The sequence below is a fragment of the Propithecus coquereli genome, unplaced genomic scaffold (genome assembly GCF_000956105.1).
Source record: "Propithecus coquereli isolate 6110/MARCELLA unplaced genomic scaffold, Pcoq_1.0 Scaffold170, whole genome shotgun sequence".
NCBI lineage: Eukaryota > Metazoa > Chordata > Mammalia > Primates > Indriidae > Propithecus > Propithecus coquereli.
In genome coordinates this window covers 980,608-1,006,724 of record NW_012141636.1, presented here as the reverse complement: position 1 = coordinate 1,006,724, position 26,117 = coordinate 980,608, and the positions used below count along the sequence as shown (strand labels likewise).

The 26,117-nt window shown below is 37.6% G+C and overlaps 2 protein-coding genes and 1 long non-coding RNA gene across 5 annotated transcripts in view; 1 reads left to right on the top strand and 2 right to left on the bottom strand.

The window, feature by feature from the left end:
• The window catches only part of ANKRD42 (ankyrin repeat domain 42), a gene marked incomplete at its 5' end in the record, with an annotated part of 47,124 nt that extends 29,246 nt beyond the window's left edge, over nt 1–17,878 (bottom strand). Inside the window, 5 exons of the mRNA XM_012641778.1 lie at nt 5,596–5,731; nt 6,617–6,736; nt 8,855–8,962; nt 12,995–13,158; nt 16,846–17,878. Of these exons, the coding sequence (XP_012497232.1) occupies nt 5,596–5,731; nt 6,617–6,736; nt 8,855–8,962; nt 12,995–13,158; nt 16,846–17,878 (1,561 nt within the window). The remainder of the gene's footprint in view (nt 1–5,595; nt 5,732–6,616; nt 6,737–8,854; nt 8,963–12,994; nt 13,159–16,845) is intronic.
• A 67-nt stretch (nt 17,879–17,945) lies between these two features.
• LOC105808244 lies at nt 17,946–25,760 on the top strand. The gene is made up of 5 exons (XR_001137375.1): nt 17,946–18,089; nt 18,973–19,021; nt 19,527–19,637; nt 23,744–23,912; nt 25,704–25,760. It is a non-coding gene; the product is annotated as an uncharacterized LOC105808244 (long non-coding RNA).
• Nucleotides 24,756–26,117, bottom strand: part of PCF11 (PCF11 cleavage and polyadenylation factor subunit) — a 23,848-nt gene continuing 22,486 nt past the window's right edge. For 2 of the 3 annotated variants that reach the window (XM_012641825.1, XM_012641826.1), the window contains exon 16: nt 25,354–25,878. In XM_012641825.1, the coding sequence (XP_012497279.1) occupies nt 25,663–25,878 (216 nt within the window). In that variant the 3' untranslated portion in view covers nt 25,354–25,662. Of the gene's footprint in view, nt 25,879–26,117 lie in introns of all 3 variants that reach the window. The other variant, XM_012641827.1, reaches the window with a different exon arrangement.

Here is a 26,117-nt window from a genome sequence, read left to right as displayed (position 1 = left end):
AATTCAGCAAAGTTGTAGGATACAAAAATCAGCAGCATTTATTAATATATATGCCAACAGCAATCTGAAAAAGAAATCAAAAAAGCAATCCCATTTATAATAGCTACAAAAGATATAAAATACCTAGAATCAATCTAACCAAAGAAAGGAAAGATCTATACAAGAAAAACTATAAAACTCTGATGAAAGAAATAGAAGAGGATACAAATAAATGAAAAGATATCCCATGTTTATGGATTAGAAGAATTACTATTGTTAAAGTGATAGTACTACCCAAAGCAATTTATAGAGTCAATGAAATCCCTATCAAAATACCAATGTCATTCTTCACAGAAACAGAAAAAAAAAATCCTAAATTTGTACAGGACCACAAAAAAGCCCAAAGAGCCAAAGTAATTCTAAGCAAAAAGAACAAATCTGCAAAAATCACTACCTGACTTCAAATTTTACTACAAAGCTAAAGTTACCAAAACAGCATGGTACTGGCATAGAAACAGACACACAGACCAATGGAACCGAATAGAGAGCCCAAACATTAAGTCCACACATTTAGAACTCACTCAACTTCAACAAAAGTGCCAAGGCCATACAATGAAGAAAGGACAGTCTTTTTAATAAAAGATGCTGCGAAAACTGGATAAACACAGGCAGAAGTATGAAACTAGACCTTATTCTCTCACCGTATACAAAAGTCAAATCAAAATACATTAAAAAATTAAATGTAAGACTTAAAACTACTAGAAGAAAACACTGGGGATACACTCCAGAATATTGGTCTGGGTAAAGAATTTTTGGGTAAGACCTCAAAAGCAAAAGGAATCAAAACAAAAACAGACAATTGGTATTACATCAAACTAAAAAGCTTCTGCCTACTTTCAACTAAGTGAAGAGACAACCCACAGCATAGGAGAAAATATTTGCAAACTATCCATCTGACAAGGGATTAATAACCAGAATATATAAGGAGCTAAAACAACTCAATAGCAAAAAAAAAAAAACAATAATAAAAATCCAATTAAAAAATGGGCAAAACTGTGTGGAAGGAATGGATTGCTTAAAAAAATGGGCAAAAAGATCTGAACAGATACTTCTCAAAAGAAGGCATACAAATGCCCAAGAGGTATATGAAAAAAATACTTAACAGCACTAATTATCAGAGAAATGTAAAGCAAAACTACAATGAGATATCATCTCACACCAGTTAAAATGGCTTTCATCAAAAACACAGGCAATAACAGATGCTGGCAAGGATATGGAGAAAGGGGAACCCTCATACACTCTTTGTTGGAATGTAAATTAGTACAGCCACCATGAAGAATAGTACAGAAGTCTCTCAAAAAAACTCAAAACAGAACTACCATATGATCCAGCAATTCCACTACTGGGTATATATCCACAGGAAAGGAAATCAATTTATCAAAGAGGTATCTGCACTCCCATGTTTATTGAAGCTCTATTCACAATAGCCAAAATATGGAATCAACCTACATGTCCATCAACAAATGAATGGATAAAGAAATGTGGTATACAGACACAGTGAAATATTATTCGGACATAAAAAAGAGTGAAATCCTGTCATTTGCAGCAACATGAATGGTAGTGGTTATTACGCTAAGTGCAATAAGCCAAGCACAGAAAAACAATTATTAGGTCATTAAATATGAAATGTCCGATTTGCAATAAAAAGTGTAGTTGATTATATCTCAAACAAGAAACAATACAATTAAAGTATGTGCCTAAACTATCAACACAGTTTTGCCATTTTAACAGTAGCTTGTTTATGCCAGCAATGAAGAAGCCTGGAGAGCGAGTGGAGATGAAATTGCGAAAAGCATTTTACACAGCTTGTTGAGAACTGAATATTTTTTCCTTGCAAGAAGTGGTCCAAAGCCTGGAAGAAATGGTAGTCAGTTGGTGCAAGGTCTGGTGAATATGGTAGAGACAGAGAGTTTCCTAGTCCAGTCTCTGTAGTTTGAGCAGCATTGTTTGAGCAACATGTTATCTTGCAAGAGGACTGGGCTGGCTCTATTGACCAATCTTGGCTGGTTAATCAGAGGCATCCTCATAATTTCATGCAATTGGTGGCAGTAGACATCCACTGACCGGGTTTCATGAAGCTGTAGTGGATAATGCCAGCACTGGACCACCAAACAGACACCATTAGTCTTTTTGATAAATATTTGGTTTTGGACTGTGTTTCAGCACTTCATCTTTATCCAACCATTGTGTCAAACACTTGAGATTATCCAAAAGAATCCATTATTCATCACACATAACAATACAATGTAGAAGTGGTTCACCTTTATGTCGCGACAGCAAAAAAGGCAAGCTTCAAGACAATTTTTCTTCTGACACTCGTTTAATTCACGAGGTACCCATCTATCCAGCTTCTTTACCTGGCCCATTTGTTTCAAATGGTCCAATACTGTTGGAATAGTAATGTCAAAGCTTGCTGCTAATTCATGCATAGGTTGAGATGGATTCACTTCCACTATGGCTTTCAGCTCATCATTATCCACCTTGGTCTCAGGTCACCCACATGGCTCATTTTCAAGATTAAAATCACTAGAATGGAATTTCTCCAACCATCAACATATTGTGCATCCATCAGCCACATCCTTCCCAAACAGTTCACTGATATTTCAAGCTGTCTGCACTGCATTGGTTCCACGACAGAACTCATATTCAAAAACAACACGAATTTTGGACTTATCCGTAATTTTGGACTTATTCAAAAATATTGCTCTAAAAAAATTTGAAAGATAATCACAAGCCAAACCATGTGCTTGAAAGAATAAGGAGGTAACTTCACAATAGAAATAAAACAAGAAGTGTCAAAGCAAAATGTCAGAGATATCAACTGTCAAACTTAGTACTTAAGGAAATCGGACATTTCATACTTAATAATCTAAATATATTACATGTTTTCACTCATATGTGGGAGCTAACAAAGTGGATCTCATGAGGACAAAGAGTAGATTGGTGGCTACCAGAGGCCAGGAAGAGTTTGTGGGGGTAGGATAAAGAAAGGTTGATTGGTGGGTATAAATATACAGTTAGATAGTGTTTGGTCAGGTACGGTGGCTCACATCTATAATCCTAGCACTTTGGGAGGCCAAGGTAGAAGGACTGCTTGAGGTCACGAGTTTGAGACTAGCCTGAGCAAGAGCAAGACCCTATCACTACCTCTATGAAATATAGAAAAATTAGCTGGCTGTGGTGGCACACACCTGTGGTCCCGGCTACTTGGGAAGCTGAGGCAGGGGAATCGCTTGAGCCCAGGAGTTTGAGGTTGCTGTGAGCTAGGCTGATGCCACGGCACTCTAACCAGGTGACAGAAAAACCTAGTGTTTGATAGATTGGTAGGGTGACTGTAGTTAACAGTAATCTAATGTCCATTTCAAAATAATCAGAAGAGAATAATTCAAATGTTCCCAGCATAAAGAAAAGATAAATATTTAAGGTAATAGATATCCCAACTACCCTGATTTGATCTTAACATATTATATGAATGTATCAAATTATAACATGTACCTCTAAAATACATATATCTATTATATATCAATAAAAAAATAATTTTTTGAGAGAGGTCTGAACACAAGCAGTCTAGTCCCAAGGACATATTCTTAACCTGTACATTATACTATTATAAAATATACAATACATGATTATAAAATAATTGTACATGTTTGGAGAAACAATTGAATTTTTTTTAATGAGCAGATAAAAGACTAACAAAGATGATCAGGTATATTTGATAAAGAACAACACAAAAATGAAACTGACCCCTACCTTGTATTACACACAGAAAAAGTAAGTTCCAAATGGGTTGGGGATATAAATGTGAAAGTAAAATAATAACATTTCTAGAAGATAATATAAAAGAATGTCTTCCTGACCCAGAGGAGGGAAAGATTTTTTTGAACAAGATACAGAAAGCACTAGCCATGAAGATAGAGATTATTAAACTAGACTACAGTAAAATTAAAACTTCTATTCATCAAACGATACTTAAAAGAATGAAAAGGCAAAGCACAGATGGAAAGGATATTTGTATGAAAAGATATTTGCAACATATTTAACTGACAAAGGGCTTGTACCTAGAATATATAAAGAACTGTTTCAATTCAGTAAGTAAAAGGTAGATGATCCAATAGAAAATAGGCAAAAGAGTTGAACTGGTACTTCACAAAAGAAATATCCATTAAACATATGAAATGATGTTCAACATCTTTAATCATCATAGCAACTATAAATTGAAACCACAATGAAATATCACTATACATCCATCAGAATGACTAAAACTAAAAAAACCTAATAATACCAAGTGTTATTATTTTATTCCATAGAGTTCAAAAAGTGAAAAAACTAAATGCATGTCAGAAGTTAGTAATTAACTCTGGAGCATGGAAGTAATTAGAAAGGGGACATGAGGGAAACTTATACGTGCTAGTAATAATTATTTTTTTTTTCCTGTAGAGACGGGGTCTTGCTATATTGCTCAGTCTGGTCTTGAACTCCTAGACTGAAGGGATCTTCCTCCCATCTCACCACCGACAAAGTGCTGGAATTACAGGCTTAAGCCACCATGCCCAGCCAGTAATATTCTACTCTTAATCTGAATGATGGTTACAAAGAAGTGTTCATTTGTGAAAATTTAATGAGCTGTGTATTTGAATTGGGCACTTTCCTATATGCATGCTATACTTCAATTTAAAATTTTATTTAAAAAAATAAATAAAAAGAATGAGAGAAAAATAAAGTTATTTTCAGATACACAAAAATTGAGACAGTGCATGCCAACAGACTTTCACTAAACAAACCACTATAAGATGCATTTTAGAAACAAGCAAAACGATCGCAGATAGTAGCGTAAAGGCATAGAAGATGAGGCCAGGGAGGTGGGTAGGATTCACATTATGAAGGTACAGCATACTATGCTAAGGAATCAAGAGGCTCCACAGCGATCCAGGGAGGTTCTAAACAGCAAAGTGATTTGATCAGATCTGTTCATATTATTCTGTCTGGCTTTCCCCTTCATATATTTGCTTCTCTAAGATATAATTCAAGTATCATTTTCACTCCAATCTATGATCTGTCCCTCTTCTGAATTTCTATAGCACACTTCTTAAAGAAGATAGGGTGCTTAGAGCCTAGGTCTCAAGTGGCCAGCTTACTGCAGGTTAGACAACTGAAGTAGCAAACTAACTCAAATACACTAGTATCCTCCATTTATACAGTGCTGTTTAAAAAATAAAAAAGTTGTCTGTGGGGCAGAGAAGTATGAAGTTAAAAAATATTAATAAGAACACTATAAATAGATGAAAGAAAGAGCTGGTGGGAAGAGAAAATCTGTGTTTAATTTTGCCAATTTCTTTTTTGCTGATGTGGTTGCAGAAAAAAAAAATCAGTCACACAAGGGATATAAAACATAGGTGTCACGTAGGATAAAATATGTTCATGTCAACATATTTACTACTTAGTTTTGGAAGGGACTAATAGAATGATGACAGTTTCAATTTCTGAAACATGGTCAAATATTTAAAAGTTTACATTAATGAAAAACTAAAATATTTGCTTTTTTTTTTTGAATACCTGGAAGGTTCCCATTGCAGTCCACATCTTCTATGCTACATCCCCATTTAACAAGAAGCTGCAAACAGCCAAGCCGCCCATGAAAAGCTGCATAATGTACAGGTCTCCATTCTCTCTTATCAGTCATGCTGGGATCCTAGAGGTAACATTCACAAGGACTCAGTTTCTTTCCATTTTTTAGGGAAAACATTAAGCCTAGCAGCTTAATTCTACAAATAAGAATTGGAAACTGTTCATAAAACTATAAGTCAAACACTAAATATAATAGAAAAATTTACTGCAACCACTAATTTGAACATATTAGCTAATATTAGTGAAATTTTATAAATTAGCTTTTTAAAAAAGAACTAGTCACATAAAATAATTTTTGAAAAAGAACTTAACTAGTCATTTTACTAGTCACAGATTCCTGATGAATAAAATGAAGAGATAGATTTAAATGATCAAATCATATCATTGAGAACACAAGCAAATAATTAACAAAAAAATTAATAGGCTTTTCACTTTTTCTCTCATTACAGAAACACCAACTCTTACTATAATGTCTTCAATATAGGTAGTTTTCTTCTTAAAAGAAGTTATTTTTTATAATCACTGGGTAATATTAAAAATAGATGTTGTAATAAATAAGATTTCTGGAGAGATAAATCATTTTCTAAATTAGTATATGAAATAAGAGTTACGAAAGAAATACATAAAACAGAAATTCATAAAGATTTACAATCATCTGATTAAGATTTGTTTAGAAACTTCAGAATCTACCCAGTTAAACTCTGAACTGGCATGAAGAACCTAAACATCTGAAATACTTTGCAATACTAAACTGGTTGTTTTGGGGCAGAGGGAAATTTCTCTGAATTACTGCTCCCATGTTTAAAGATGGAAAAGCTAGAGAGAAAAATTAAATTACTTTCCCAAAGCCATATAAGGAAGTTAAAAAGTCAGAAAGAGATAACCAGACTACCAAATGCTATTCCATCTATATGAATATACGTTAGCACATAAAACAGGAGTCCCTCACCACTCCACTTCGGAGCATTATTTGTAAAGTGAAAGAATGTCCATGAGTTGCAGCAAGATGTAAAGGAGTGCATCCACGATCATCCTGAGCTGTCAGATTTGCTCCATTGATCATGAGAGCCTAAAAGTAGAGAAATGGAATTAGTTTACATGAGCACAGATGTTAAATCATAAATGGAGATACAGATTATTTAAAGGCAGGCAATTTATTAACCTATATATGAATTATTATATATGTTCTTCCATATGTGCTACAGGCAAACTGTGGGAAAAAATGCTTGAGGTCTTTTTTAACTTTGCCTAGGAAGCATTTATAATACCTGATTTTATATTCTGATTTGAGCATGTACATACAATTTATAAGATACACTTTTCATGAGCAGAGATTAATAACCACTAAGATACTTTATAGCTAAGCTATTAAAACTGAAATTTAAACTTCCACTATTTTAAAATCTGAATCTTTTATTAACTGGGTTTTGAACCCAATGAAGGAATTTAATTATTAAAGTTACATTCTAAGCTCCAAATCAAGCTTCTAACTACATCTAACCAGGTTCCATCTGAATTTGCAATTGGTCCAGTTTCTACATAACAAGGTTATACCATAAACACAGCACACCCCTCTATATAATATACAGAGTAATTGGTTTAAAAGAATTATTAGTGCCCAACTTCAACATTTGCTACAAAGGTACAGTAATCAAGATAGTGTGTTATTGGCCAAAGAATAGACAAATGATTAACGGAACTGAATAAAGAACTCAGAAATAGACACACAAAAATACAGTCAATTGACCTTTGTCAGAGGAGCAAAGGCAATATAATGGAGAAAAGATTGTCTTTTCAACAAATGTTGCTGGAAGAACTGAACATCCACATATAAAAAACAATGAATCTAAACACAAACCTTATACAATTTAAAAAATTAAATTAAAATGGATCACAAATCTAAATGCAAAACATAAAAGTATAAAACTCCTAGAAAATAGCATAGGTACATAACACCATGAATGTTTCCTAATCTATAAAAAGGGAACTCATAGATTTGTTGTGTTAAATGACATGATACATGGGAGACTGTGATTGGCACATAATAAATGCTCAATAAATAACAATCATTCTTTTTATTTGTTCCTAACATATTCCCCACGTAAAATGCTTTCTTACTACTTACCTCTTTAAAATCAACCCATTCTTTTGGGCTTAGCTGATGTTTTATTTCCTCCATTTATGATTCTTCTATCTCCTTCTAAGTTCTATAATTCTTTTCATCTATACTTTTCATTAAAACTCTAATCATACACTTTGCTTTGTATTGTTTTATAACTCACTAAGTAGAGTTCCTGTCATTTCAAACAGAATCTCAGGCTTCTTATAGGCAGAGACAGTTTGTTTACACAATTCTCTATTCTTACAAATTCCAGTCTATTTCAGCACACTGATTAAATCTAGTTACTCTAATAAACTGGATCCCACCACATACTAATGTGTTACCCTGGCAGGAAACATATTAAATAAACAATTTTAGGCATGGCAAATGCCTAAAATTTTAGTCTGCTTGGGCTACTATAACAAAATACCATAACCTGGGTAGTTTAAAAACAACAGAAATTGATTTCTCACAGTTCTGGAGGCTGGGAAGTCCAAGAACAAGGTGCTGGCAGACTCTGTCTGATGAGGGCCCATTCTGCATAGACGGAGCCTTCTCACTGAATTCTCATATGGTAAAGGGGCTAGCTAGTTCTCTTGGGTTTCTGATAATGGCATTAATGAGGGGAAAGCACTCATAACCTAATCACCTCCCAAAAGACCCCACTTCCTAATACCATCACCTTGGGTGTTAAGATTTCAACCTATTTATTTTGGAGGACACAAACATATGGACTATAGCAGCAAGCTATAAAGAAGATGATCTGGGCATCACTGTGACATCCCTCAAAACCACCCAAATAGATAGCCAACTACTTCAGAGAGAGAAGAATATCTAGTCTCATATCATTTGTTTTGAATGAACAGTTGGTATCCAAATATCTGAGTCATCTGAGTTGTGAAATCCAGTAAGTTCTTGTTTAGAACGTATAACTAAATGCATTGGATCAAATAATTGGAATAATAGCAGTAGCCCAACAGAATTATGCTAAAGTAATTGAACTTACTGAATTTTAAAAATGTAATCATTATTATTGCTGATTGCAGAACCTTGGGAAAAAAAAAAGTAAACCCAAGTTATTATTACCTGCATACAAGCATCCTGACCCCTGATTGCAGCTATGTGAGCTGCTGTCCAACCTCTTGTAGTTACTTGTGTGATATCAGCTCCATGCCAGAGCAGCCAATGAAGACACTAAGAAAATAAGAATGTTAACAAGTGATAAGGCAGATTTCTGAACATCTTTATGTCTTTTTTTAAACTTAGTCCATTATCATGAAATCTCCACTGTAGCTCGAGAAGCATCATAAGTAAACAACGGTACAAGATATAGGAAAAAACAGGTACAGTGTGGTGAATCATGCCTGTAGGTTCAGCTATTGGAAAGGCTGAGGCAGGAGGATTGCTTGAGCCCAGGAGTTTGAGTGAGCTATGATCATGCCAATGCACTCTAGCTAGGCCGATAGAGCGGGACCCTGTCTTTTAAAAAAAAAAAGAAGAAAGAAAAAAAGAATAACTTCAGTGTCCCAAAGAAAACAATTGCAAAACTAGATAAAGTTGTCAAAACAACCATTTAAAGATTCTGGAAATTGGCCAAAGGCATAGAACAAAATGCAAAGTATTTGTTAAAGAAAATCTACTAGGCCAGGCGCGGTGGCTCATGCCTGTAATCCTAGCATTCTGGGAGGCCGAGGCAGGCAGATCGCTCGAGGTCAGGAGTACGAGACCAGCCTGAGCAAGAGCGAGACCCCGTCTCTACTAAAAATAGAAAGAAATTATCTGGACAACTAAATATATACATATATATAGAAAAAATTAGCCGGGCATGGTGGCACATGCCTGTAGTCCCAGCAACTCGGGAGACTGAGGCAGTAGGATTGCTTGAGCCCAGGAGTTTGAGGTTGCTGTGAGCTAGGCTGACGCCACGGCACTCTAGCCCGGGCAACAGAACAAGACTCTACCTCAAAAACAAAAAAGTGTTAATGTAGTGTTCAAGTAGAGATTTAGGAGATGATCCTTAAGTGGGAATGGAGAAAGGCACCAAAATCTTTTGGTTTACATTGATTTTTGTTAAAATTCAACAAATATTTATTGAACATCTGCTATGTACTGTGCCAGACACTAAAAATATAAATATAAATTTAATTCAACAAATTCAGCAATACAACATTTATTGAGAACCTACAATGTGACTCCAATATGCCAAACACTATGCTAGGTGTCATGGAAAAAAGATGAATAAGACCCAAATGCTACCTTCAAAGAGCTTAAAATCTAATAAAGAATACAATTCAATAAATGGAATTTTTAAAATGTATAAGATTTAACCACATGTTCTCACTTATAAGTGGGAGCTAAGCTGTAGGGATGCAGGGACATACAGAATCATACACGGTCATTTTTTTTTAACATCATCAGGTGTCCCTGAACTGGGTCCTAGCCTTATTCAGAACTACTACACTGTCCCCTCCACCTGCCCCCGCCCCCAACACACACACACATACACTCTCTCACATGGAAAGTATAATGACATTGGAGACTCAGAAGGGGGAGGGTAGAAAGGGGACTGAGGGATGAAAAACTACCTACTGGGTACAATGTACACTATTTAGGTGATGGGTATGCTAAAAGCCCAGACTTCACCACTATATAATTCATCCATGTAACTAAAAACCATTTGTACCCCTATATCTATTGAAATTTTTTTAAATGTGTAAGATTTAGGGGTAGCACTAAGGAGTCAGTAGCTAGTTGGGAAATATTGAGAGGGGAAACACATAAGGCTTTACCAAGTGAGTGCTCCCGGACCTGGGTTTCAACCATGTAATCACTGGGAAAAGGTGAGACCAGGTAGATGAAACAGCATGTGCAAAGTCTATGATAATATTGAAAGTAGACTAGTTTGGGAAATGATAGCAGTCACCAGCACTATAGCATAAAACATTTATGATGGGACATGAGGTTGGAGAGAGAAGTCTGCCAAGTTAAACGGCTGAACTTTATCCTTTAGGGGACAGAGAGTCCCTACAGGGTTTTAAGGGGATTTTAAGTAATATAGATTTTAGTTATATACAGATAGCTTTGCACATAGAATATGGACTATAGGTAGACAAGACAAAAATGAAGGAAATCAATTAGATCTAAGGCAATGGCTGTAGGATGGAGAGGACAAATAAATTCAGGAGACAAAGATGGAGCAGAATGAACTGACCTAATGACAAATTCTCACTGCATCAATGTGTATCATGAAATGTACTTTCATTTAGACAAATGTTGATAATTTAGTTTTGCTTTTGTGAAATATTGTGATAACTCAATAATGACTGAAAGATTATTACCCTGGAAAACTACAAAAGGGAAGGAAAAGAATAATGGTTTTAGTTTTAGACCAATTAAATTTGAGATGCCAGTTAGATATGTAAGAGCTATTGATCAAGCACCTAATACATAATCCAAAAGTCAGGAAAAAAAGCAAATATATTAATTATGTATAAGTAATAAAGCCAAGGAAGTCTAAAAGACTGCCTAAAGAGAAAGAGTATAAAGTATGAGAGAGAAGGCCAATGGCAGAAATGTAAAGAATACCTATATTTATAGAGTAGGAAGGGTAAGTTAACCAAAGACCAAGTGAGAGTAATCAGAGGGGCTGAAAGGGTACCAGGAAAGAGATGAAATAAACGGTATATCAAGATGTCTTATTTGGATACGGCGGAGTAAAATCAGTACTTTCCTCTTCTAAAATCACCCAAAAGCAAACAGCAAGAAACAAAGAAAGAAAACTCCAACTGTGATGAAACTAGTAAACACCTGTAACTCAAACCACCAAACAAATGAAAAAGCTGCCAAAGTGCAGATCAAACTGGGAGGTGGGAGGAAAGAGCAGAGAGAACACCTACCCAGGGCTACAAGCTCCCAAAGAGCCATCAAGGTACATTTCTCCCAAACGAGAGGGATCCACTGAAAGGCCAAAGTGAAAATCCCATGTTTACAACAGTACAAGTGAGGCATAGAGACTGGTAGAGGGAGACTCTCTGGACCAGATTTGGTTACAAAAAGCAGAGAAGTCCAAACAATGAAGAAATCACACAGAGTAGCCATATTCATAGAAAATAGTCTGTGTATGTGGCAGGGGTGAAAAAGAGAGACTGCATTGTGAACAGATCTACTGCGGCCTACAGACTAGGGAAATGTAGTAGCTAAAATAAGGCCCCACATACACAACCTTGAATCATGAGAAAAATTCCAGTTGGCCTTGTACACAGCCCAGGAATAAGAAGATTTGCATAAAAATATTCACTAAGCAGTTTGTACTAGCTAAAAATTGAAACCAACTAAATATCCATTAATAGAAAAACAGATAAATTCTGATATCAGTCTAAGAACAGACTATTACAACAGGGCTGAAGGAAATAACCTAGAGTACATATATGTAACCACATGGTTAAAACACAAAAACAAATTGTTGAACAAAAAAAGCAAGCTCCAGAATGATACACATAATATGATGTCATTTATATAAAGTATAATATCATTCAAAATAATTATATAATCATATGTAATAATAGTGTAAAGCATAGATGGAAATAATAAGCACCAAAATCAGGGTAATAGTTATCTCTAGAGTTGGAAGGAGAGGAATGACACCTGAGAGGGGTACTCGGGGACTTCAACCTGAAATATTCCATCTCTTTTCTAAATACCTGAAGCAACTATAGCAAAAATGTCAGGATAGGTATTCATTATGTTATCCTCCACAAGTTATCCTCTATGTTTGTCTCTGGAACCCACCCACATATTGTGAGAAAATATAAACTAGCCCATGTGGAGAGACCTCACAAACAAGCCCACATGGAAAGGTATTAAGGTGCTCAGTCTACAAACAGAATCAACCACCAGACATCTTAGTGAACGAGCATTCAGAAGATTCTAGCACCAGTTTTGAATCTTCTAGCTGAAGCCCCAAACATCATGAAGCAGAGATAAGCTGTCTCTGAGATTCAAATTCCTGGTTCACTCATAAAATAAATGGTTATTTTATGAACCAAAGTTTTGGGGCAATTTGTTATAAAGCCCTAGCAAAGCAGAATACCCAAATATTAAACTGCATTAGACTAAAAAGAAACTATTTGCAGTACATAGCATAAGGTCTCAGCCCTGTTCACTAAATTTACAAAACTGCTACAGCAGTAAACTTACCTCAGTTTAATAATATGTATAGCCTCTTACCTCCAAACTTCCAGAATGTGCTGCCCAATGTAAAGGGCTAAATTTATGAAGAACGTCAACTTCATTAATACTGGCTCCACGTTCCACTATTTCTGAAAGCTGCTTTACATCTCCAGCTCTTACTGCATCATGTATGCTACCAAAATGCACCTTCTTCCTGGTACCTATTGAAAAATCAAATTGCTTAAAACGTGCTACAAAAGTATGAAAGAAAAAAAAACTAAAACAACGATCCAACAGAAAGCACAATATCATTTTGGCTTTCTAAATAATTTGCTACAAAGATGTTTGTGATTAGTATCTTAATCAGACTTCCGGTTTCAGCTCTGACATGTAAAGAGCATGGAGATTGTCCTGTCCTTATAGGGAAAAAACTGAATAAACTGAAAATCAACAACTTTTCTTGGACCCATCAGAGAACTGAGGTCTCAGCGCAAACTGCCACTCCAAACCTAGAGACAAACAAATACAGAGAAATATAGTCAAGTTCAGCTTATCTGGAGCAGAAGTTGCTGGAACCATAAACTGGTAGAAGTACTTAAATGGCAATTTTGATGATTTGCCAGAAGCTGAGTATATACTAGCCTAAGAATGAGAAATTCTTAAGAGCCACTGTCTCAGGAAGTCCTTACACTTTCATCAATTTTTACTTTCAGAAATCCCTACCAGACTATCACTGTGAAGCCAAGAAAAATCACCCCATGTCTTTGGCAGGGGGAGGGAGAAAGTAACCATTCTGAAATATGCTCAGTGTGTTCTCCCCAACAAAGGCCTCCCTAGTGAAAAAGACTTTACAAGAGCCTTAGCTGACATATGCAGATACATTTTATGAATATTTTTCTTATCTTTCTAACTCATATGTCTTACACTAAGAAAGTAAGGAGAAGTCACAAATTTTTCAGGCCCACTATATGTGAAACATTTTAATGTCTATTGTAAACCAGAGGCAAATAAAGGTATCTAAGCATGAATAGATAGTTAGTAGAGGAGGAAGAAGGAGTAAATAGTTCAACTGAAGCATTCCCTAAACAAAACAAAACAAAAAAAATGCATGATTCTGGATGTCAAGTTGTTCTGAAAACAACTTACCAACATTTCTGGCAAATAATCTATGCAACCTTATACTACTATTTATCTAACTATATGTCCTCTTCTCCATAATCAGAATGCTAATTTCTTAAGAGCTAGCACCATGTCTTACACTGGAATCATATCTGAATCATATCTTATACCAACTGTTAGCAAAACGCTATGTGTTGTACTCAAAAATCCTTTCTGAACATCTACCATGTGCCAGGAACTATGATAACATAATGGAAAATAAGCATGGATTTATATTAATACACTTTCCTTCCACCAACACTTTAAAATGTCTTTAGATAAATACAATGAGAACAAAAACCTGATAGCAATGCCCTCAGAGAGTACAGGTAAAATTAAGAGGGAGGAGAAATCAAAGGGATCACAGAAGAAGAGGAACACTTGAGCAACGCCCTAAAGAACAATTAAGTATATGCATTAGGGAAAGAGGGTAGGGGAGGTGTAGACACACACATATACACACACATAAACATTTAATAAATGTTTAATGATGCTAATCCCCTAGGCCAGACCTTCATTTTTCTCCTTTAAACTAGTACAGCAAGACCTACAAATGATGTTATACCTAGTCTAACCCATTTTACACAGGGACACTCTAATCCATTTTATACAGGGAAACTAACCTGATCACTTCATGCCCCTATTCCAAACTGCTACTGGTTGGCCAATGCTGGTCTACAGGGCAAAATCCAAACTCTCAGTATGACAGTATATTCTCCCTCATAATTTGGCTCCATCTAATTTTATGGCCTTTTTTCTCACTACATTCCATCCCAATTCATTAATTCATCCACCCATTCATCCACCCAACATGAATTTGGTGTCTACTATAAGGATAAAAAGACGAAGACTTAGTGTCTACCCTCAAGGAACTCACAGATTAGTAAAGAAAATACAAACAAATTATAAAATAACGTGGTAAGAGCTATGACAGAAATATTCGTAAGAATTATGGACACACAGATGACTTCTAATTTAGCTAGGGTAAGAGGGGAACAGGAAAGGATTCCTGGGGAAAGTAACAGCTACGATGAATCTTCAAGGATTCACAGGAGTTTGCCAGGTAAAGCAGGAGCAGTGAGAGGCCAACTAGGCAGCATGAACAATAGGATATGGTCAAGAAACAACAAAAAAATTTTTCTATTGCTACAGCATAAAGTGGAAGAAGAGGCTAGAACTAGACAAGAAACAGACTATGGTGGAACTTGTAAAAAAAAACTTTGTCTTGAGCAGACAGTAGAGAATCACTGAGGGATTTTCAACAGAATAACTACAATGATCAGATTTGTAATGCTGAAATTACATAGCTGGATGCGGGGAGGGAAATGTATTGACTGGGGAGCAAAAAGACAAGACTAGAGAGTCAGGAAGACCATATAAGAAGATGGCTACAATAGTCTAGACCAGAAAAGTTGAGACTCTCAATTAAGATAGTGGCAGTGGGAACAGGAAAGGAGACAGATTGAACCAAAACTAATGGAAATTGGATAAACTGATTTGGGATGGATACGGTGGGTGAAATAAGGGAAGAGTAAAGGCATAACTCCAAGGTATTGGAGTTAGTCACCTAAGCGCTGTGATGCCATTAACTGTGACAGCAAACACTGAAGGACAGAGATGATGTATGGCTACAAAATTACATTTTGGACATGCTGATCTTCAGGTGCCCAAGGAAGATTTCCAGAAGGAAAACCTGTATATAAGTCTGCAGCTCAGTCAGAGGAGAGATGTGCAATTAAGGTCTCAGTGTTAGGAGTGTCTCAGTATTAAAAAGCTTTTTCTGACCTCCATACTCAATCTATACTGGAACCAATGGCACTCTACTGTCCTTCATAACACCCATCGCACTAGTCATTATTTGCTCAGTATTTATCTTACCCATTAAAAAGTAAGGATGTACCTGTCTTATTTACAGCTATTTCCTTAAGACATAGCATATGGTAGCACTCAATAAATATTTACTGGATGGTCGAATGAATAACATAGATTTGGGGGTCATCAATAGGGTTGAAGTGATAGTACATGACAAGAAAAAGAGGACCAATGATGGCACCATCAAGGGAAAAAAAGCAACATTTAAGGAGAGGGCAGATGAAAAGAAGTCAGCAAAGGAAAGGGAGACTCAATAGAGTGGAAAGAAGAAAACTAGATAAGTCTAATCTGTCATCTCCACAGGGTCAAATGCTTCATTGAAGCCAAGTAAGAATTTAAAAGAGGCCGGGTGCGGTGGCTCACCCCTGTAATCCTAGCACTCTCGGAGATCGAGTCAGGAGAATCCCTTGAGGTCAGGAGTTCGATACCAGCCTAAGCAAGAGCGAGACCCTGTCTCTACTAAAAACAGAAAAAATTAGCCGGGCATGGTGGCGCACGCCTGCAGTCCCAGCTATTCAGGAGGCTGTGGCAGGAGGATCACTTGAGCCCAGGAGTTTCAGGTTGCTGTGAGCTACGATGAGGCCGCTACACTCTGGCAGGAGCGACAAAACGAAACTGTCTAAAATAAATAAATAAAATAAAAAACTTATAATAAGTCTCGGAGGACTGTGCAGATGGAAAGAAAGGGAAGAAAGCTGAAATAGGGAAGAGGGAAGATAGGGGACAAGTAAACGCCTTTGGGATCCACTGAAAATAGATTAAAGGGGAAAGGAGGAGTGACAGCTAAGGGAAATGTCAGAAAGGGCTATGGCTGATGTGGCCTGAAGTGAGAAAAGCAGGGTGGCAGAGATAAGGGCCAACAAAATAGTCTGACTCACACGAGTTTGCGGTCTCCCTAGAGGAAGTTGAGGGGCCTGAATTGGCCACCCCGGGCATGGTGCAGCCTCTTCGACTCTGGGGAGGAGTTGAGCCCAGGCCCCTGCTGCTGCGGCGGTCTTCACTTGCTCTCACCCACGAGCCAGTGGAGCGGCAGCGGCCTTCGTCGTCGTCGTCTCTAGGACTGCGGCCACGATCCTCCCTTGCTCTCTCCGAGGAGCCCCCGCAGCGGGGACCTTCGTCTTCACTGTCTCTCTCCCAGAAGCCACTGAGTCGGCGGCTGGCGTCTTCACTGACGCTCACCCCGGAGGAATCGCTGGCTGCGTAGCCGCGGTCTTCACTTACTCCCTCCCAAGAACTACTGAGGCTATGGCCGCCATCGACACTCCCCCCGTCCCAAGAGCCTCTCTCCCCGCAGCCACTGGTTCGAGGGCCCCAGACTTCACGGACTCTCTCCCAAGTACCACTGAGGCAGAGACTACGATCTTCTCTGACTGTTCCCCTAGAGTGGCTAGTTTGGTGGCCGCCGTCTGTACTTAAATTCACGTCGCGGTCTCCCCTTACTCTCTCCCAAGAGCTACTGTGACAGTGGCCACTGTCTCCCCTAACTCTCTCCCGAGAGACACTGCGCTGGTGGCCTAGGTCTTCACTGACCCTTCTCGAGTCACTGCGGGAAAAGCCGGCGTCTTCACTTACTCTTCCCGCGGAGATCCTGGAGCAGCGGTCTCCGTCTTCACGTTTTCTTTCCCCGTCGTCGCTGCAACGAAAGTCCTGGTCTTCACTAACTCTTTCCCTTGAGTCGGCGCCGCGATGGCCTTCTCGGCCGTTTATCCTCCACACGCGGTGGCTAGTGCGGCGGCCGCCGTCTTCGTTTGCTACTTCCCGCGAGTCGCTGTGGCGGCGGCCGCCTTCAGCTGGGACCCTTTCCAAGTCGCTTTCCAGCCTCCCGGCTCCCGCCAGCAGGCTGGTGAGGTGAATAAGCCGTCGCCTTGGAAACGAGTAAACTTCCGGCGTGCTGCGGTCATTTCCGGTTCCTCGCGGCTTCACGTCAATTCCGGCTTCCTTTCTTTCACCTTTTTTAAGGCTTTCCCCTCTAGAGCAATTGAGCGCTGGTACGGACTGGTTTTCGGTGAATTCTGCTCGGCCTCACACGAGCCTATCAAGGCCCGTCTCTGGAATAGCCTGTCATCGATCGCGCCCTCCATCGCTCAGCGACCCAAGTGGAGGCCTCAGGACTGCAGTCTGCGTACGTGACCTGTGTGGCGCGGGCCGGGCGGGGCGTTTTCGTCCTTGAGCAAACCTAGTATACTTTTTCAGTACTGGTTGGAAGAAAATCTGCTGCTACCCTATCATTTCACAAGGGTGATTAAAAAAAAAAAAAAACTAAAGGAGAAGTTAGCAGCTGCAGCCGCTGCCAGTGAGTACTAGTGTCAGGCTCTTTGATAATCGTTTGTTAGGTGTTTATCCTTATTTTTTAGGCTCGAGATATTAATAAGGCCAGATAGCAGGTAAGTTGTAAAGCCAGTATCAAAGCACAGGCCATTAGTCAAAAGACTGTTCCTGACTCCAAATTCAAGGTTCCTTTCACTGTAACATGTATACTTTAAGCAGTTTGGCCCAAATCTTTCTCTTCAACCCTATTGCTTAACAATAGGAATGAATTCTTCCATTTACTATTTGTTGCAAACATGAGTCAGATTTTGTACTAGCAGCTGAGAATACGCCCTCCAAGGGCGTCAGCCACTTTGATTCCCCTCTCAGTCCGTTTTTTTCATCCATATTGCCTTGCCACACTTTATCTTCTCTATTCAGAAATAATGAACTGCGGTTCTGGAAACATACCATACTTTTTCATATTTCTGCCTTTGTGCGTGCTGTTCCTTTTATCAGGAAGCTACCCTGCCCTCCTATTTTTTTTCTGTGAACATGTTTGGGAAATTCTCCTGACCCTACCTCTCCTCTCTTGAGGTATAGTAAATTGCCTTTAACTTCCATAGTCTTCTATAATATTAATAACCACCATTTTGTTAAGTTCATAAGTCTGGCACTGCACTAGGTACTTTGTATTAGTTTTCTTACTCAATTCTTATTATAACCTCCAGAATAAGTTTTACTTTTCCTTTTTACAGATAGTGAAATGAGGCACAAAAAAGTTAATTGCCTGAGGCTACACAGCTGGTAAGTAGTAAATACCCAAGTAGGATTCCAACCTAGGTCATTGATTTTGCTGCACATGTTCCTCAAAGTCTCTGAATTTCCGCAGCCTTTATTAGATCATTTATCATATTGTATTGTAATTATCTATTTAACAATCTTTCCTCACCCCCACCTCCCAAGGACTCTGAGCTTCTGGAAGGTATGGACTGTATCTTATTCATCTTGGGATTCCTAACATCTCGAATATTTAGTTTAAGGGAGGGGCTTAGTAACTGTTGTATGAGTGAGTGGGTAGATTGATCAGTTGACTGTCAAGTGGATGAACAGACAGGCTGAAAATAAAGTTTTTCACATTAGAAGGGAATTTGAGATTAGTCATCCCAATCCCCTGATTTTTAGATATAGGACAACTGAGGCCTTTTGCCTACCAGACATTTATTGAGTTACTAATGTGGACCAGTTTCTATGCTAAGTGATTTTCAAATAGTTTCAAACTTAATCTTTATTGTTATTTTTATTTTTACAGATGAAGAAACAGCTCAGATTTGACCAAGATTACATAAATAGGAGTTGAGGAATTGGAACCTACTATGACTGACTCCAAGTTAATGCAGTGTTTGTAGTCACTTATATAATGGTAAAGGGCTTATTTTTTGCTCTGCAATGTGAAGTGGATAAACTCAGGGACTGAGGCAGCACATTACAAATCCTTAAAGTATACACACCTGGCAGGAAGGATCAGAAAAGGAAACAGAAACAGGTAGCAGAGAAGCAGAAAAAGTAAAATCTCCAAAAATAAAACAAAAGAAATTAAAGATGAAAGCAGAAATTCATGAAATAGAAAATAAAATTGATCATAGTAATAGCTGGTGTTGGAAAAGAACAATAAATAGACACTCTTAGCAAATCTGAGGAAGAAAAGGGGAGAAAACAGTGGAAACAAAGGGAACATTTCAGATACGAAGGAGACTTTGAAAATCAGAAGTGAATTATTTTGTGTAACTTTATACAGGTTGAGTATCCCTTTTCCGAAATGCTTGGGACCAGAAGTGCTTCAGGTTTCAGATTTTTTGGGATTTTGGAATATTTGCATATACATAATGAGATATCTTGGGGACGGGACCCAAGTCTAAACACGAAATTCATTTGTTTTATATACACCTTATATGTATAGCCTAAAGGTCATTTTATATAATATTTTAAGTTATTTTGTGCATGAAACAAAGTTTTGTTAAGTACTTATATGTGGAATTTTTTACTTGTGGCATCATGTCAACACTCAAAAAGTTTCGGATTTTGGAGCATTTAGGATTTTCAGATTTATGATGATCAACCTTTACTAATAATCTTGAAAATTGACTTGGAAAATACAAATTTCAAAAAACTGGCTCAAGAGTTAGAACTCAATAAACTGATAATTATAAAAGAATGTCCTGGCCCGGTGTGGTGGTTCACACCTGTAATCCTAGCACTCTGGGAGGCCAAGGCAGGAGAATTACTTAGGCCAGCAGTTCGAGACCAACCTGAGCAAGAGCATCCGAGACCCTGTCTCTGCAAAAAATAGAAAAATTAGCCAGGCATGGTGGCACACACCTGTAGTCCCAGCTACTCGGGAGGCTGAAGTAGGAGGATCGCTTGAGCCCAAGAGTTTGAGCTATGATAATGCCACTGCACCCTAGCCCCAATGACAGAGCAAGACTTTGTCTCAAAAACAAAAAAAAAAGTCTGAACAAAGGTAGTCTGTCCTCTACAAATGTCACCAGGAACAAAGTATAGAGAAAGATGGGAGTGTTTCCCAACTATGAAGCTAGTATAACCCTAACAACCCTAACCCTGTCAAAATACTTATTACCCATGAATCAACTATCTGGTTGTAAAGTCTTCAAAATGACTTGCTCAGATATATGTACTATGGTGGTCATCATAGCACTTTGTAATTATAAATAATTAGAAATTTGAATATCAATAAAAGAATGGCTATGCTACATTTATAATACAAAATGTTACACAGTGGTAGGAATGTAGATCTACATGCATTAATCAACATGGAAAGAGTTGTAAGATATAGGCAATGAAAAAGGTGCAAAACAATATGTGATCCCATTTAATTTTGAAAATTACTTTGTAATATTTCTTTTTAAGTTTGGAAAGAATCTATACTAAAGTATTAACTCAGTGGTTCTTGCTTTATAGAGCAAGAAAGAGAGGGTATAAAAGGAGACTTTATTTTTTATACTTGTAGTATATGGTTTAAAAAATGTTGTGATCCTTCCTAAGTAAAAATATAGAAGCACAGAAAAACTTGTACTGTCACATAAAACAAAAGAAGACAGTTTTAAGGGAGAATATTGTAGTACAGGAGAGATTAAGAGGCTAAGAAAGAAAAGTTAACTGGTTTGGCAAGGAGTCATTGATAATACTTAGGAGAGCAGTTTTAATAAAATAGTCAAGGTACGAAAAACAGATTGCACAGGATTTCAAGGTAAGTGACTGACTATGAAGGAAGTTTCTCAGCTGAAACAAGGTTGAGAACACGCTGGAATGGGCATTTCTGCATTCCAGAAAATCAGATCCCTTTATGAGTAGGCGACTATGGTTCCAATTACTGGAAATGGCTAGTTCTCCACTCCTAAAGTGGAATGATAAAGTAGGCTGTCCCCCGTAAGTTAGCTCTTTGCATTAATTTCAGAGGAGGGAGCAGGGTGCTCCAGGCAAAAACAGTTAAGTGGATTTTGGTAACCATTCTCTACTTCTTTCTGCTCATGTGCCGTCTTCACTTGCTTCCCAGGCATTCTTGCTCTCCCTTTGGTGCCCACCCCCAAATCCTCACTGGGTTATCCCATGGGTACCTTCTGGCTCTTACTTAGCTTACTCTTCCCCACCTACTCAACAAAGTGCCCATTATCTCTCTGAGCAGACCCCATTTAGGATTAGGAGAACACTTCCCACTTCAACTGAAGTTCAGACCTTTAACAGTAGCCTCCTGATTTTCCATTTCTACCCCCACAGTTACATCTTTCCACTTGCAGAGATGGTTAGATACTTCCTAGATTTTCCCGAATATTTTGTATAAACCTCTATTAGGGTACTTACTTGGCACTAAATAGTATGTAAGGCCAGCCATACAGAAAAACATAACTAGAATGTAGAATTCTCTACTTTAGGCTAAACTATTAACATGAGAGTTTTAAAAAATGTTATATATAATTAAGTCCTATTTTTCTTCCCAAAGCTTCTTATATTTTTAGCTAAATTACAATGAGATTGCTTTATTTTTTCCAAAACATCAAAGTTGGCAGTTTTAAGTAGGAAAATTATGTTTAAACCAGGAGGGTATAAACTTAATGAAATCTGAGCTGGGCATGGTGGCATGTGCCTGTAGTCTGAGCTACTCAGGAGGCTGAGGGAGAAGGATGGCTTAAGCCCAGGAGTTCAAGACCAACTTAGGCAACATAGCAAGATCCTGTCTCAAAAAAGAACTTGATAGACTTAATGAAATCTCTGGATTTTAGGAAACACAGAATATTCCTTTCCTCTGTTATCACAAACTTCAACTCTTAATTTAAAAGACAATGTTCCATCTTCTGTGGAGCTTCCTTTAGCTTTCCTTGCTGCACTTTACAGTGTTAGATTACTAGCTCTAGCTCCCAGTGCTATGTGTTGACTATTACTTTTCCATCTTTTGAGGCTCAAAGCTAAAGTTGATTTTTAGATTAATTACCAGATCTGGCTGTTCATTAGAATCAACTGGAGCTTCTTAAAATTAGAGGTGCCCTAGGTGAGAATCAACTACATGAGATGCCCCCCAGAGATTGAGAATGTCTTAACTTTCACCATAAAGTGATTCTGATGCAAATTTGGGACAGATAGATCTAAGTCACTACTCCACCTCTGGCCTCCTTCCTCAAAGAGAAAATAAGAATTGAACTCTCAATTCCAACTATAAACACCACTGACCATCTTCGAGAAAGCTAATCCCTCCTGTGCCACTGATACTGTCTCATTCCAGCTCTGAAACTGATGTTATCAATCATCTCTGTCTTCACCCTCTCTCTCCACAGAGCTCCTTACATATATACATGCTGATGTCTATTTGTCTCATTCTAATTACGGTTTTATCTCTACAGTTAAATTTCATAAAACAGCTCTTAATATTTTGTTACCTCTCATACACACTACCCACTGCACCAGGCATTGGCATCCATACTAAGCTGTTGTTAGGTCAACAGGGAGTATTTCTCAATCATGCCATATTTCCTTGACTTTTTTATTTGCTGACTACCCATCCCTTGAAATTTTTTTCCCCATTGCTGATTTTCCTATTTTCTTTATCACCTTTCTTTAGCACATCTATCTCACCTTCCCAGCCACAGGTCTTTGTCTATTCCCCAGAGACCCATCCTTGGCCCTCTTTACTATGTGGATACTGTCGGTATACTTGTAGGTTTGAATGTCGCCTTCCTTTTGAACATTCCATACCTTTAAGCAGCAGTCCCCAACCTTTTTGGCACCAGGGACCAGTTTCATGGAAGACGATTTTTCCATGGACCGGGGGTGGGAGTGGAGCTCAGGCAGTGATGTGAGCAATGGGGAACAGCTATAAATACAGATGAAGCTTCCTTCTGCAGCTCACTACTGCTGTCATCCAGTTCCTAAGTTTCACAGATGACCATTTTTCCATGGGTTGGGGGAGGTCAGGAAAGGCGGAGCTCTGGTGGTGATGCACAACATGGTTTCTAACAGGCCACAGACCAGTACCAGGCCTCAGCCAGGGGTTGGGACCGCAGCCTTTAAGCATTTGATAAAAGCTACAGGTGGTCTTCCCAGAAAAACATACAACAGGAAGTTCTGCCTGCGTTTTTGGATTCAAAGACCTCCGCAGTTCGTCCATGGCAGTGTTCATGTATATTCAGTAAGTTCAGCTATTGCATATGTGTTTTTAACTCAAATCTAATGGACACCAGTTTTCTTACTGGACCTCTCTGCAGCATATGATGATCTCTTAAACATTTTATTCACCTGGTTCTTAAAAAAAAAAACAAACACTTACATGCAGATAAGATTTCACTTATGTTTAAAATTTCTAGTGGCTGCCCTGGTCATCAGTGTTGTAACAAACTCTTTAGCATGACCCAGAAGGCTCTTCATAATCTATTCAAAATTACCAAGTATTAGCCATATAAAAACAAATTTTTGAAAACTCTTGAAGTGTTTCAAGCCTTGACATTTGCTCTTCATTCTCCAAAGATACCCTTCCCATCAATATGGACTCCACTCCTAGTTATCCTCCAGTACTCAAATATTATCTCTGAAAAGTCTTCCTAAACCCACCTTAAGGTAGTTGGGTGTGCCTATTTCTATCCTAGCATTAATTATGGGGTATCTTTTTTAAATAATGCAGAAATAGTGTGGAATAAAATGAGACAAAGCCAGGTTTATATTCTTATACAACTTTTTGAGTGAGTGGCTTAATTTCAACTATAAACTGGGGACACAATCTACCAGCATAAGATGTGAGTATCAGAGCAAATATATGTAGAAAGTCTGCTAGTGCCTACCACATAGGAAGTGCTCAATAAAACTCAAGTGTTTTATATGCCCATCTCCAATAAATGGCAGAAAAGATTACTCTCTCTCGGAATACCTGGCTCATAGCAGGAGCCACGTTCATGTTTTAAAGAACAGAGAGATGAAAGAAAGATGTTAAGAAAAGTCACATTCTAAAGCCATTCAAGAAATAAAGGAATACAAACAGTTTCTTCATCATTCTATTTATTACATGTATGAATATTAACATCTCATGGTATCCATCTAATTCAGTCAAAACCAACAAAGGAAAAAGGTTAACCATGTTTCAAATAAACATTCTTACAGATTCCCCTGTAACTTAAAATAGAAATATGTTCACCTGCATTAAATCATTTGACAATTTGAAAAATGTCTTTTAAAAAAAAAATCACCTTTAGTACTTAAATATATCTGTTAATTGTTTGATGGCATCAGTGTCCATGTTCAAGAATAAAAGTTGCTTCATTAGATACTTTGCAAAAATGAACATCTGGATGGTTCTCTATAGCTGAATATATATATATATATATATGCAAATATGTCGTATTTTGTTTTTTAAAAAATTTTCAAATCTGGCTTTTCTATTTGAGAAAAGTCCTGCAGTGCTCTCACAACCCCCTTTTGAAGGATAAAACTAACTTCAGACTTTGCTTCTTTAATCATGGGAAGCTACTAGAAAAAAAAATCTTATGTTGAGGTTGCTGTTCAATTCCATTTTTACGCAATAAAAAGTACAGAAACACTGTCTTTATTTGATGGTGTGCATAAATATTACACTCCATGAATAGCAAAAATATTTTTTATTTATAATTTACAGTTTCACAAGTGAAAATCGTACATTTTTACACATACAATTTCATTTTGTTAAATTTGCACACATCTACAGAACTTTCACACAACAAGCACCTGAAACTGTGCAGGCAGTAGGAAATGCAAATACTAAAATGTATTTATTAACCAAATGATAGCTGAAGGCCCTGCCTCAGCTAGACAATTTATATAGATATGTCTATATATACATAAAAAAATTATTCACCTTCTACATCCGACAGCAGCTTTTTTAAAAAAAGAAAAACATACCTTTCTCATTTTATTTAGACTGACTCAACTGTATCATTTTCTGTTTTAATTTCAGTGGGTGTTGCTATGCTTTCCTCTGTACAAGCTGGTGGAGTATCAATCCGTTCTTCCTTAACTTTGGGACTTTCACAAGGTTCCTGCAATTCGTTTTTGACAATGTTCAACATAATGTTCAAGGGGTTTTCAACTGGTGTCTTGCTGGGAGATGGTGTACAATCAAATGAAGATGTCTATAAAATGAAAAAGACCTATAAATACTGATGAAAAGTTCAAAATTATCACATTAAATGACATCTAGTCATTATAAGATCTTTGTATGGACAAAGGAACATACACATACATACCAAATGCAAGTAAAATACCTGCTTCCCTACAAAACATGCCATAAAGGCAATCAAATAATTCATCATGTACTTAGCAATGAGCTAACAGCTAAGCTGTGACGTGATTCTACAGTTAATCCCCACAT